Source organism: Xenopus laevis, chromosome 6L, assembly GCF_017654675.1.
Source record: "Xenopus laevis strain J_2021 chromosome 6L, Xenopus_laevis_v10.1, whole genome shotgun sequence".
NCBI classification, from domain to species: domain Eukaryota; kingdom Metazoa; phylum Chordata; class Amphibia; order Anura; family Pipidae; genus Xenopus; species Xenopus laevis.
In genome coordinates, this window is record NC_054381.1 from 54,713,487 (window position 1) to 54,727,402 (window position 13,916).

The 13,916-nt window shown below is 36.8% G+C and overlaps 1 protein-coding gene across 1 annotated transcript in view; it reads right to left on the reverse strand.

The window, feature by feature from the left end:
• Positions 1-13,916, reverse strand: part of cpne4.L (copine IV L homeolog) — a 198,815-nt gene that overhangs the window by 38,176 nt on the left and 146,723 nt on the right. Inside the window, exon 8 of the mRNA XM_041566046.1 lies at positions 6,162-6,260. Coding sequence (XP_041421980.1) covers positions 6,162-6,260 — 99 coding nt within the window. The remainder of the gene's footprint in view (positions 1-6,161; positions 6,261-13,916) is intronic.

Genomic DNA, 13,916 nt, shown 5'->3' on the forward strand with positions numbered 1-13,916 from the left:
CCTATACTCCTAGTCTGTCTGAATAATAAGGAAAAAATTTGACAGCATTACAGAGGAACCCTCCAAAAGACTTTGCTAATAAGGGTAACAAACAAAATTTGATTTTGGAAAAATTGCATACAGCTAACATTAAAGGCTGGGTTATTACCAGTCATAATTCTTTCTTTTGCCTGAATTATTATTTTTAGCACAAAAAATCATGGATTTTAATAAACCACAAAAAATCACAAGCTATTGTGCATGAAAAACAGTAATACAAACCTTTGCCGTCTAAAAGCTAGCGAGGTCATGTAGAAGTCAATATTAGCTTTGAGCTTTTAGAGGTTTTTGGGGTTTTTTAGTTAGTAATAGCACAAAAATACTAAGACTGCATAACCATGAATTGGCCCACCACCAGAGTAGCCTAATCTAGCAAAGATCCTCTTGCATATATTAAATCTGTTTGGATGTGAATTAGATCTACAGAATCATCTATGTGCAATCCACTTTGAAGCATGTCATCAGAACAAGCTGCTGGAAATTAGGACATTTAGGAAATGTAGTCCACGTATGACTGAAGTATGGTACTCATTGAAAAGAACTATGCTTTCTTTGTCCTCAGAACATGTTCATGTCAGCCACATACATATGTAACAGGCTGCAGGCTCAGGTCTAAAGCTGGCCATAGACGCAAAGATCCGATCGTACGAATCGAGGATTTGAGTGAATTGACGCTAGCGTTAGCCACTTTAGTAAATCTGCCCCTTAGTGAGAAGTGCTACATTTTATATGACGAGAGCCAGTGTCCTTAAACCTAAAAAACACACAGGGCTCATATACTCTAAAGGTGCTGCTTGTATAGTGCAAAACTTCAGTGCAAATGTACTTTTGCTTACAATGTAATTTTTCTTTCCAGAATCCCAGTATAATAATGGCTCCACCTAGTACACTTATTAGCAATTTCACTAAAAGTGTGCCTGGCAACTCAGTTGGGGTAATGTAGTAATAGTGGCAAAGCTTGCACCAGGTATAATAACCAATAGTAACATATCATTTATTAAAGGGGGTTATTTACTAAAATTTAAATGTATATCATTTTTTAAATAGAAAAAGCACGATCAAACTCTCATACCCGAATTTACCTTCTTTATCATTAAAAAAGCTAGATTTAATCGATTTGGGTAAAAACTCAATAAAATCGAGTGAAAACCTGAACTGTATGATTTTTTAGGGGGTTTTCCCCGAATCGCTTGATTTTTTCTGGGTTTTTCTTGAAAAGCCTGCGTTTTTCTTATTTTTGCCCAAAAAGTTCAGATTTTCTGGCTAATTCCAGCACAGACCACAGAAACTTCAAAATAGGATAGGGACTTCTGCCATTGACTTATACACAACCTCAGCAGGTCTGAAGCAGATTTTCGGATTCTGGCTTTTTGCAGATTTTAAAAAATCTGGAAAAATTTGAGTTAAAAAAAAACCCGCTAAATATTTGTATTCAAACATGTAACCAGCAAATTCTACTTGGTGCTATAAGTTAGTAGGCCTGGTACAAACATTGTGAACTATATTTGGATCTTGGAAAGACCATGGGACAGCCTGCCATTCTGGTTGGCTGGTTGTCAGTCACTCACATCGAAGGATAAGCACATGCCAGTGACAGAACTCAACACAGCCTGGTATAAAATCACTCAGGGATTGTACAGATTTGTGATACTGTTCCAAATATTGTATGATTCATGATCAGTGCATTTTCATGCAATCTATATATATCCACTAATTATGGAGACATATTTGGTTCTGATAATTCATTAATGGAAAAAAAAACTTTAATAAATGGCACAGGTCCATTCATATTTGAGCACAATCACAATGTTCTAATTAGTGAACTGAAACATTTGCATTACTTATCATAATATTCTTCATTAGATAATTATTACACAGCAAATTGTGGCTGCGCTTGAACATATTTAATACCTGCTTAAAGGTAGCGTATATTTTGGGGTGCAAAAATAGTATTTTTAGAATAGAAGCTTTATGCAGTGAGCCTGGAGCAGGTGAAGTGGAAAGGGGCTTGACTAAGATACAAATAGGTATATCAGTTTGGGTACTAAAAGGTACCAGTGCAGTTAGCCTTGTTAACCAATATGATATCTGTTATCATGTTCTAATTGCTGGTTGCTATGTTTAACAGGACTGGCGCAATTAACACCTGTGTTAATAAATAACACAGAATCCTATAGAAGATTGTTACATTTTAATAAACGATAACAAAATGTGTATTTATGTAATACATATATATATATATATATATATATATATATATATATAGTATATTTATTCACTATATATATATATATATCAGATTCCTGAAGAGGGCACGAGTGTTGTTGCCGAAACGTTGAATAACATTTTTTATATTTTTTCACTAAATAAGACCTAGGAGTGCGGCTTTTTGTATATATTGCTTTTTTTTGACCAGCACCCAGGCTGATGCCATTGGGTTGAGAGTGCACCAGATTGGGAATTATATATATATATATATATATATATATATATATATATATATATATATATATATATATATATATATATATATATATATAAAGACAAGTATTTAGCAGCACTCACTGTATCTTCAGCTTAACAAGTGTGGTTGGTGCAGCGCCTTTAGGGAGACTTCCGTAGGCTTCCCATACAAATACAGAGTAGACAAGAAAAAGGCAGCACTCGTTGTATCAAAAAAGTGAAAAAAGTGTATTTAAGTTAAAAGTTCATTACAAGACCTGTTAGTGGCAGCACATCTCTCTGCCTGCGACGTTTCGGGCCTGCAGCGTGCCCTTTCTCAAGCATAACAGGATAATATATATATATATATATATATATATATATATATTTACACAAGAAATATTCTACGTATGCTTTGATGAGCATGACTGGTCACTGTCACTCACAGATGCACCAATCGTTATCTTCCATATCTCTCTGCCATATCTTTCCAGCTGAGCCTTTTCTCTTAATAAAATGACTTCTGTAATATATAATGTCTATGTCCATACTGTACTTTCTGGGATTCCCTTGCTACACCTGGCAGAAAAATAAAGGCATTTTGTCCCATATTACTGGCCCACACACCCCATCTGCCGATTTCCCCTCATGCAGCGAAGCTCAATTATTGCTCTAGTGTAATGGATTTTGTGACTGAGGTAGCAGACAGGCACGACAAACATGTATTTGGGAAATTCTCCAGCAGCTGCTCAGCTGCCTCTAGAGAGAATCCTTCTACCATCAAAGTATCATGCATTCATCAAAGCAAATTTCAATGGCAATAAAGCAGAAAAGTAAGTTTAAACATTATTTACAGCTAATACAGTAAATTAATCACTAGTGATGGGCAAATGTATTCGCCAGGCGCAAATTTGCGAAACCGCAGTGAAAATTCGCCAGTGAAAATATGCGTCAAAAACTAGAGCGGTGACAGTCACTCTCTTCTAGTTATACAGAGTTGGGAGTCATTATCCATTCTTGGGGTTAATATTATTTGGAGAAGTAATAAAGGTTATTAATATCATATATATACAGTATATATATATATATATATATATATATATATATATATATATATATATATATATACCTGTAGGAAAAGGTGGAAAAAGGTCACTCTAGCCCAGGGGTCCCCAACCTTTTTTACTCGTGAGCCACATTTAAATGTAAAAAGAGTTGGAGAGCAACACAAGCATGAGAAAGTCCAAGGGGATGTCAAATAAGGCCTTTGATTGGCTGTTTGGTAGCCCCTATATGGACTGGCAGCCTACAGGAGAGTCTGTTTGACAGTACACCTGGTTTTTATACAACCAAAACTTGCCTCCAAGCCTGGAATTCAAAAATAAGCTCCTGCTTTGAGGCCACTGGGAGCAACATCCAAGGGGTTGGAGAGCAACATGTTGCTCGCGAGCTACTGGTTGGGGACCACTGCGTCTAGCCTTTAATTTCGCCCCAGGCTAATAGGCTCCAGGAAGGGAGTTATGAAACAGAGAATCAGTGCTCTGTTTAAAGACTTTAGTAGCCAGGGACTCCATTCCGCAGATCCAGTCCAGAGATTGGAGTTCACCTTCCACAGGAAAGCTGTCCTGTGGAAAGACTATTTAAAGTTAATTAGAATGGGAGAGTGTGGAAAAAGGTCACTCTAGCCTTTAATTTCGCCCCAGGCTAATAGGCTCCAGGAAGGGAGTTATGAAACAGAGAATCAGTGCTCTGTTTAAAGACTTTAGTAGCCAGGGACTCCATTCCGCAGATCCAGTCCAGAGATTGGAGTTCACCTTCCACAGGAAAGCTGTCCTGTGGAAAGACTATTTATTTAAGTTAATTAGAATGGGAGAGTGTGTCTCTCAACAGGGCACAGCAGGTAGGAGACCTGGCTGTGTAAGGAACTCCCAGAGGAGCTGGGAATGCTGCCTGTTACTGCAAGAAGCAGAGGGATCCTGTGACTCTCATAAAGAGTATTGTGAAGAGAGTGAGGAAGCCAGGAGGCTGAATATTACCTGGGAGAAAGTCCTGTGTATGTGGATTATTGACTGTCTGTGCAAAGTGGGAAAATAAACCTGTGTTTTCCTTGAAGAAGCTGTGTGTCCCTGTCTTTATGCTCCTTTTTCCTATGCTGCCTGCTCACCATTGACTAATCCCCCTAAAAGTTACGTGTCCAAGGCACCAGCTTGCCACAATATATATATATATATATATCATTCTATAGATTATTGCTATTACTGTTACAAAAGTGATACAGGCATGGGATCTTTTATCCAGAAACCCAATATCCAGAAACTCAAAATAAGGGGTTGGTCATTTCTCATAGGTCTATTATTTTTTCTTAATTATTTCCTTTTTGTCTGAAATAATAAAGCTGAACATTATAATTGATTCTAATGCAACTAGAATTAGTGACAGCACAATCCTGTTGGGTTGGTTAAAATATTATTTAGTAGACTTACGGCATGGTGATCCAAATGACAGACAGAAATCCCCTGGTTCCAAATAATGCCAGATCAGACCTGGCTTTATGCAGGGAAAATTGAGGGGATGTAATAATTACTGACAACACAAACTATATTTACAAAATAGCTGTGTGGGCAATCTAAAATGACTGTAGGTACTCCTTTAAGAAAAATTAATTATACATGTGTGTACCCATAATGCATTGCTTTCACCCACTGCTTAACAGGTAATATACCTTTTAAGCATAGTGGTATTAGCAAACCGAGTAGCTTTATAACCACTGGATTTGTCAGAAATCATGGGACAATAAAAACTGTTGATGCAGTGAATCAGTAAATATTTACAAATAAGCAATTATAAAAAATGATATACAAAATTCATTTGAACTTGCTTTTTAAAAATGCATAAATATTGACTTAATTACAAATCTATGTTAGCCAGTAAATGGCCTTATTAGGAAGGTCAGTGTTGAACCTTTTTTTCTCCCTGTTTCTGTTACAATTAAAAAGTCTGTATGTCTGTATGCAACGGGGAGGTTTTTCATTCACTAAAGATGGCTGTCGCATGGCTTCACAGAAATCAGTTCAGTTTGGAGCATGTATCTAAAAATTAAGTACTGCAGCAATTGCCATTGTTATAAAGGGGTGATATTTTAAAAAAAGCGCACATGACCTGTAATTCTAGTTTTTATATTTGTTATTGATCTACTAGATGGCATTGATCTAACAGAGCTGGGTTACATACAAATTGGGGTCCCAAGTGAATCATTAATTTTTGCACAGATCATACAAGTATCTACTATAAGGTCACCAATTTGTCTGATGTCTTTTTTTAGTAGATTTCAGTGAGATCTCAAAATCAATAAATATGGTGACCTCTGTCAAAGCATATTGGATCTACATTCACAAGCGAGTGGGCACCATATTAATATTTCCAAGCACCTTTGCACATTGTGCTTTCTGTAAGTGTTTGTAAGTAGACATTCTTCAAAATCCTGTGTGGAAGCTTCTGAAATGTACATGTAACTATAATACTATAGAAACGATTAAGCGCAATTCAGCCACTGAAAGACCTGGATTAATAAACAAGTGACTATTGGTATCCATTTCACAACCAATCAGTGAAGAACTGTGCATGTAAAGCATTATACATTAGGTTTTGTTGACAGTTGTCTACTAAATGTTGTACTGTACCTGTCTCCCTTCCATTGCGCTTCTCATTTCCTTGAATGTAGTGATAAACTCTCCAATGAAGTCATGTTTTCCATTTGAGTCCCAGTCCCAAACTATACACTAAGAAAAGGAAAAAAAACCTCTGTTATGATTGCATATTTACATCTGCATGCCTCATAGGGACTTCCATATTGCTTGTCTTGGTAAAAATATTCTCTATAGATCTGAAAGAACTGTCTCCTGTTAGGAAATATGGTAGGCAACAAAAAATTTTTAGAATTATTTCAGAAGGTAAAATGTATTCTTCCTCAAAAATCAGTTCAAAAAGCCTTTTTTAAACTGAAGTTTTCTACTAAGTGCTTTAGCAATTACATTATTTCAGATCTTTAAGGTTTTAGTGTGCTGCTTACCATTATAGTACAGATCCCCTATAGAGTAACTTTCTAAATACAAGCAAGGTTATTTTACTGGAGAGAAGTCCAGTCAATACTGTACAAAATGGAACCCTAGATCACTGGCATTGTACTGCTGCTTGGGTACTGCACAAAGGGGAACGCACACTTACCTAAATTGCTAGTATTTTTATTTACTGCGGAGTTGTGAGTTGGAAATACATGAAGACCTTCACATTTATAGCCAAGAAAAACTATCTTTATGTATATTAGAATACTTGCACATGATCAGGACACGGTCCAGGGTACCTACAACAGCTATAAATGTTAAATAGTATAGGGACTATGGAGGTCCTATAAGTAAAACATTTGGTCCCCTTTCTAAAATTTTCACTAAAAAAAAAATAGAAGCCTTTAAAGGTCCAACACAAAGTCCCACATGTGGAACCAACACAGGTCCAACACAAAGTCCGCAAAAGTGGATAGTGAAAGAAGGGTAATGGATGTAGGTTTTTGTAAGAAACGGCTGGCTGCTTTGCACCAAATTTGCATCTCTATCTTTACTGCTAAATACTCAGGCTTTATATCATTTCTATTCACAAGATCATGTGCCTATGGCTAGAAAATTATTCCTAAAATGCCCTAACCTCCTAGTTGTGCTTATTTAGGTGAGGCAGTCCCTAATTGTGGATCCAAGGGATGGGTCTTAAGTGAAAGGGGGAGGAATTTCAGATGGCAGAGTATGTTGGCCTACATTATCTCTGTTTTAAACTTTTTGTGAGCTTTATTGCAATGATGACACCAGACCTATTATTGCTGTGTGAAATGTATTCATCATAAGAGTGTAACTGAACCCATATTCCTCCAGTGTGTAGGAAAATAGCATCATTGCAACATCTTTAATTTTAATTTTAACAAGCAATTACCTGTTCATTCTATAGCTATATGTGCAGATGAAGCTAAATGTTATTTTTAATTAAGGCTGTCATTGTATGCATGTCCCATTAAACCTTAAAAAGTCACAAAACCTCCTGGGAATGAAGTGTTTTTCAGAAGCCTACTGTTTTCTTTCTAGATGTTCATAACAATATTCCCATTGGAACAGTTGTTTGCAGTGACACATTTCTCTGCTTATAGTAAGGTCTTTTGTTCATTTAAATAGGAGAGAACTAAAACGCAGAGGTTTATCACTCTGAATTCTCCACATACTCTAGAGGGGTAGCTATTCGAATCCGGAAAAATCCCAACTTTGATTTACCACCCCCTGCAGACCTTCTTCCCCTCAGTGAAATATTCCAAAAAGTAGCCACCCTGGGGGTACTCCCAACAATATGGGGTGGGGATTTTAACATGGTAAGAGACCCGGTCAAGGACAGACTAAGACTGAGCGCAAATGATACTATGGCCTTCCATACTGACCAACAAGCTAGAGTCAACCAACTATACTGATGTTTGGAGATGGCAAAACCCAGACCTTAGGCGATATTTAACAACAGCTACCTCAGATCTATCTAGAATCTGATTCTGACCACCCCGGATTTACTCCAGGCGGTCACTAAAATTAATTTTGCTACTCGCATCTGCTGAGACCATGCCCCTCTATTGCTAACACTAGAAGTTAGAGGTAGTAATACCTCCACTGCTTGGAGACTTCCGCCAAAGTGGATCTCCAATCCCAAGGTGAAAAACGCATATGTAGAACAAATGAAGGGATACTGGGATCCAAATACAAACACCGCCCCTGAGCAAATAGTGTGGGATGCCTGTAAGGCAAATACCAAGGGTGTATACACCTCCCTCATCACAGCTGCAAGGACGGATAATGAAGCTGAGGTTGCCAAAGCCAAAATAGAACTTGGAGATGCCGAGCAAAAATTAGCTGCCAATCCAAATGAGAACACTAGAGAGGACATGAGGTTGGCTCATAGGAATGTTGATTTACCGATAGAAAAATTTTCCCAAAAAGAACTTTACCGTTCAGCGACATGGTTTGAGAAGGGAGATAAAAATGTCAAATACCTATGCAGCTCTATCCCCACTCCCACACCATGAGATTAGGGAATACCTTGAAAACATAGACTTCCCTAACATCACTCTGGATATGAGAGAGTACCTAGACAGTGATATCGCCGAGGAGGAACTTAGGGATGCTATAGCTGCAATGTGACTATATAGCCGACTGATTGCACCCCAGGCCCAGATGGCCTTCCTACCGAGTGGTACAAGGCCCATGCCCAATTATTGTCCTCCAAACTTACAAAGTATCAGAAGATGATACACTTCCTGAAACATGTTTTATGGCCCATATTATGCTTATACATAAAGAGGGTAAAGCACCCTAAAATTATGACTCCCCCATTTCCCTACTAAATTGCAATGTAAAAATATTTAAAAAACTTGCCCACAGAAATTTGAAGCAGTCTGGGGTACTTGGGTGTCCTTTCATGACAAAAAAACCAAAATCCACGGGAAGTGTGCAAGTTGTTCTACTCACTGTTGATTCCTCTCCCCTCCTCTCTCTGCTCCAAACTTTCTCTTTCTGCTTCTCTTCTTTACTTACAACAACTGTTGTTTAAAATTTAAAATTCAAAAATAAAAACTTTTTTTTAAAAAAAGGAGAGAACTTGTGGGGGAGGGGGTTGAGGTAAGTTTTAGTGACTGTAACTCCTCTAGTTCATTGTTAGTTCATGTACAAAGTTATATGTATCAACCAAAACACAGGTAATTTCTGCTTTAAAGGAACAGTTCAGTGTGAAAATAAAAACTGTGTAAATAGATAGGCTGTGCAAAATAATAAATGTTTCTAATATAGTTAGTTAGCCAAAAATGTAATGTATAAAGGCTGGAGCGAACACATGTCTAATAAACAGCCAGCATCCAACTTCCTGCTTTTCAGCTCTATAACTCTGAGTTAGTCAGCGACTTGAAGGGGGGCCACATGGTACATTTCTGTTCAGTGAGTTTGCAATTGATCCTCAGCATTCAGCTCAGATTCAAAAGCAACAGAAATGACCCATGTGGCCCCCCCTCAAGTCTCTGATTGGTTACTGCCTGGTAGCCAGGGTAACCAGTCAGTGTAAACCAAGAGAGCTGAAAAGCAGGAAGTGGTGTTCGGACTGACATGTTATACATCAAATCACTCCAGCCTTTATACATTACATTTTTGCCTAAGTAACTATATTAGAAACATGTTTTATTTTGCACAGCCTATCTATTTACCCAGTTTTTATTTTTACACTGAACAATTCCTTTAAAGGGCCACAAAACCTTTTTTTCCTTGATGGAGTGTGTTTAGCACATGGCAAAACCTATATTACATTTAATTTGCGTCTTAGAACAGCCATAAACTTTCCCTGTTTTGTGTACTTTGTTTGTAGAACATGCAGGTCTTCTAACCTTTCAATGCAAAACGGACAGCACAGGGAAGATTTATTTTCTATTTATATGTGGATTGGCTGATTAGTAATAAGGTCAGATGTGCACTACACAGTTGCTTAAAAACCAATAAGAAATCATGAAAAGCACTGCGTATCTTGACAGCGCTATATACAGTAAATAAATTATGATGATTATGAAAGGTTTGCCAAATGGCAAGAATAGTGCTCAAGCAGAAGAACAGAAATATAACAGCTTATATTTTTAGGTAAGGTAATCTTACTTTACTATATAACAGTCCAATCATCCCCAGTGCTATTAAGCATTATCCAAGGTACTGGACCACAAGTAAATGGCTTACCAAAAGATGGCAAGCTGAATCCATTGGTGTTTTTTTGCTATGGTTGACCTGTGGTACATTCCAGAGCATTTCACATGACAGGACTCAACAATAGGGTCCTACATGTAGTAACTGGTGCCACTAAGCTCTGGACCTACACATCGGTCACTATTAAAGGCTAACTATCACAAGAATAAAAATGTAATATCAGCTTAAGCATACTGAAATAAGAAAAATGCTGTACCGTTTCTGAAATAATCAAGTTTATCTTCACTATTCCTCTCTCAGCATCTGTTTCTCCTCATTCTTTCCTCATTCAGGAGTTGGGTGTCAGATGAATAATCCAATATATCTTATAAGTGGGCTCCTTTTGCCTAGAAGATGTATTCGATCTCACTAAACTTAAAAACACTAGAAGTCCTGTCTCTCTACATGCAGAATTTGTGAAAAGGGCAGTTATTTTGTTAGATTTTGTTTGTACTGGAATCAGTTATTTGAGTGAGCTCTAATACATCTGCTAGGAAAGGGAGCCCCCTATAAGATACAGTATATTGGATCATTGACACCCAACTGCTGCATGAAAGACAGACTGAAGAGAAAGAGATGCTGAGAGAGGATTAGTGAATATAAACTCGATTATTTCAGAAACAATGCAGAATTTTTAATTGATTGTATTTATAAAGTTTCTTACTTCAGTATGAGGAAGCTTATATTAAATAATCATTTTCGCGATCGTTCCACTTTAAAATATATCTTAATTTGAACATCTGTGGCACCATCTAACATACTCAGGGTTATCTGGAAACAATGGAATATATCGCACAGAAACTGCATTGAAAAATACTAAGTACCTACCTATCCATCGCTAGGTTACCTTTTATGTACATATGTAATACCTGTAATGCTAAGTGTATTTCAGCAGTTGTTTTCTTTGTTCATCTTCAAAACAGCTACTTAACAAGTTTCTCCCTTTTGGAGGGGGGAAAAAGTTTGATATGTGTCTCAGAACATACTTTTACGCAGTCTTAATGGATCTACTAACCCCAAGAGGTTTTCCTAGTGAATAAATATCAGCTGAGTTTAACAGTTTTTCTCATTAATTGCCTTTAATTAGAATTCAAAACAGGACTATTAGAACTGATCTGAGGGCAGAATTTTAATTACAGCTGATCAAAGTCATATTAAATTAAATGAGGTGAATAAAAGAGGGTTGAAACTGTATCAGCACTTGATTTAAAAGGGTGTTCTATATTCAGCTTGTGGAAAAGCAGTTGTTTGTCTGTCTGTAATTCTTTCTGACTTAAGATATAGTGCATTTTACTGTGTTTTTTCCTGATAAGAATATCATTTGATATATTCCATTTTCAAGTACAACCTTTAAATGGACTTTTAGTATTATGTACAGAGTGATATTTGAGACAATTTGCCATGGCTTTTATTTTTTATTTGTCCAAATGACCCTAGAAACCATGTATTGAAATGGATAAGAGACTAGAATATGAATAGGAGAGGCCTGAATAGAAAGAGGAGTAATAAAAAGTAGCAATAACAATAAATTTGTAGCTTTACAGAGCATCTGTTTTTTAGATGGGGTCAGTGACCCCCATTTGAAAGCTGGAAAGATGCAATTCATTTAAAAAGCTATAAAAAAAATAAATAATGAAGACCAGTGAAAAAGTTGCTTAGCACTGACCATTCTATAACTTACTAAAAAAAAATAAAAGGTGAACCAGCACGTTAACAGTCCCAAACAAAACAATACATATTAAACACTGCCCAAATTACAGTTTCAACTCTTTGGCTATTGTATTTATACATATTCTGTCTTCTTCTCTTTTACTTATAGCAGTCACTGGCCAGAGTTACCACAAGACCACCAGTAAGCAAATTCTATAGCCATTCCAAAACAATTATGCAGGGAAAATATGTCTATCTCGATTGCCATGGTAGAAAGCAACTATCGCTTAGCAAGGAGGATGAAGTTAATACCAAAGTGGATTTCTAAGTATCCAGTGAGAGCCCTATATCAGAAAATTGGAAAAACAGTCTCCGGCAATTAAAACTAACACAAGAAAATATCACTTGTCGTAGAAATACAGTGATGCATAGTACAGAAAATGTAACCTAGTTTCTGCAATTTAAATTAATTTCATTTTAAATGAAAGCAATTAAAAGGTCATTCATTCTTAATTAAATGTTCAGTGAAGCTAATAATTTAATCTAGAATTCATATTTGACAAGAAAGAGTGCAACAATATGAATTCCTCCACAAATTATCAATACTTTAAAATATTTATATTGTGACAAAATGTTTTCACAGAAATATAATCTGCTGGTGCATAAATGGCACAAGGGCTAGAGTGCAGGAGCTGCATCAGGTGAAAGGGCTATTTGTATTGCACCCATTATCCTTGATAGCACTTGCCCACTGATACATCTCATTACCTTGCAGATAGGTACATATATTGCCATGGCATTCAACTTTGGCTATGGTTAATGTTCAGTGCACATTGCACTCTATAATTGATGATGGTTGTGCTTTTGCTGGCACATCAGGTTCAAGGACCAGAAAGGCAGACTGGTGTCCAAAGAATTGGTGGCTTCCTGCCCATATGCTGCCCCTTACATGGTGATCATGCGTTGCACCTACAGCAAGCCATTTACAGTCTGACCCACACTTTTGGCCCCCATACTGAAGGTGCAAATATTTGTACCTGACAACAGTGGACAGAAAAGAGAGTCTAGGTGCATATATGCAAAAAACAAGGTGCTTTGCACTTTGCACCTTTCTCCACGTTTGAAAATGTGCCTGTGTTATACCATGTTTAATTTCTGTTGACATATGCCTTTCACTAAAGAGTCTGAGGCTGAATATGCCACCTTCAACCCACCCTATCTCCTGATTCTATATTAAACATGTTCATCAGCTAAAATTACACTGGAAAATAGAAGGACTTCATTTGTGTTAAATACATAATTGCTTTATCCTGGGAGGCATTGGGTTGAAATGCACATTCTAATTAAACTGAGTGGTCCAGGGAGGATCATTTCAAATCTAATTCAGAGAAAGACAAAATTAATTAATAAATCTACCTGACTCCTGTCTGATGATGTCAGTTTGGCAAATTATTTCAGAACAGAATTGTGTGTTTTACATTGAGATTTTTTTTTATCCACTACAATCTGCAGTGTTTCTTTTCCTATATAAGATTAATGACTTTGACCTTAATCTAAGAAACCATAGTTTGCATTTATTAAGCTCTGTGTCTGTTAAAATACACAATGCTGCAGGAAAGAGTATACTTTACAGATTTGCTGCCGTGTCCCATACTAATAATCAATACAGAAATTTGATGATTGTTATAGCAGGATAGCAAGGAGTAAATATACAACAACAAACTGATATGTGAAATATTCTACACAGTAAACTCCAGCAACCCCCTTTGGCTGTAGCTGTCTGTTTTAGACAGGGTTTGGCACCTGTAGTACAAGCAGGGTGTGTCCCACCAGCCCAGTCCAACTATGAGTACAGCTATGCGATCTGTTATTTCAGATGCTCTGGACCTGGGGTTTTCTGGATAATGAATCTTTTTATAATTTGGATTTTCATACCTTAAGTCTACTAAAAAATAATGTAAACATTAAGTAAACCCAATAAACTGTTGTTTT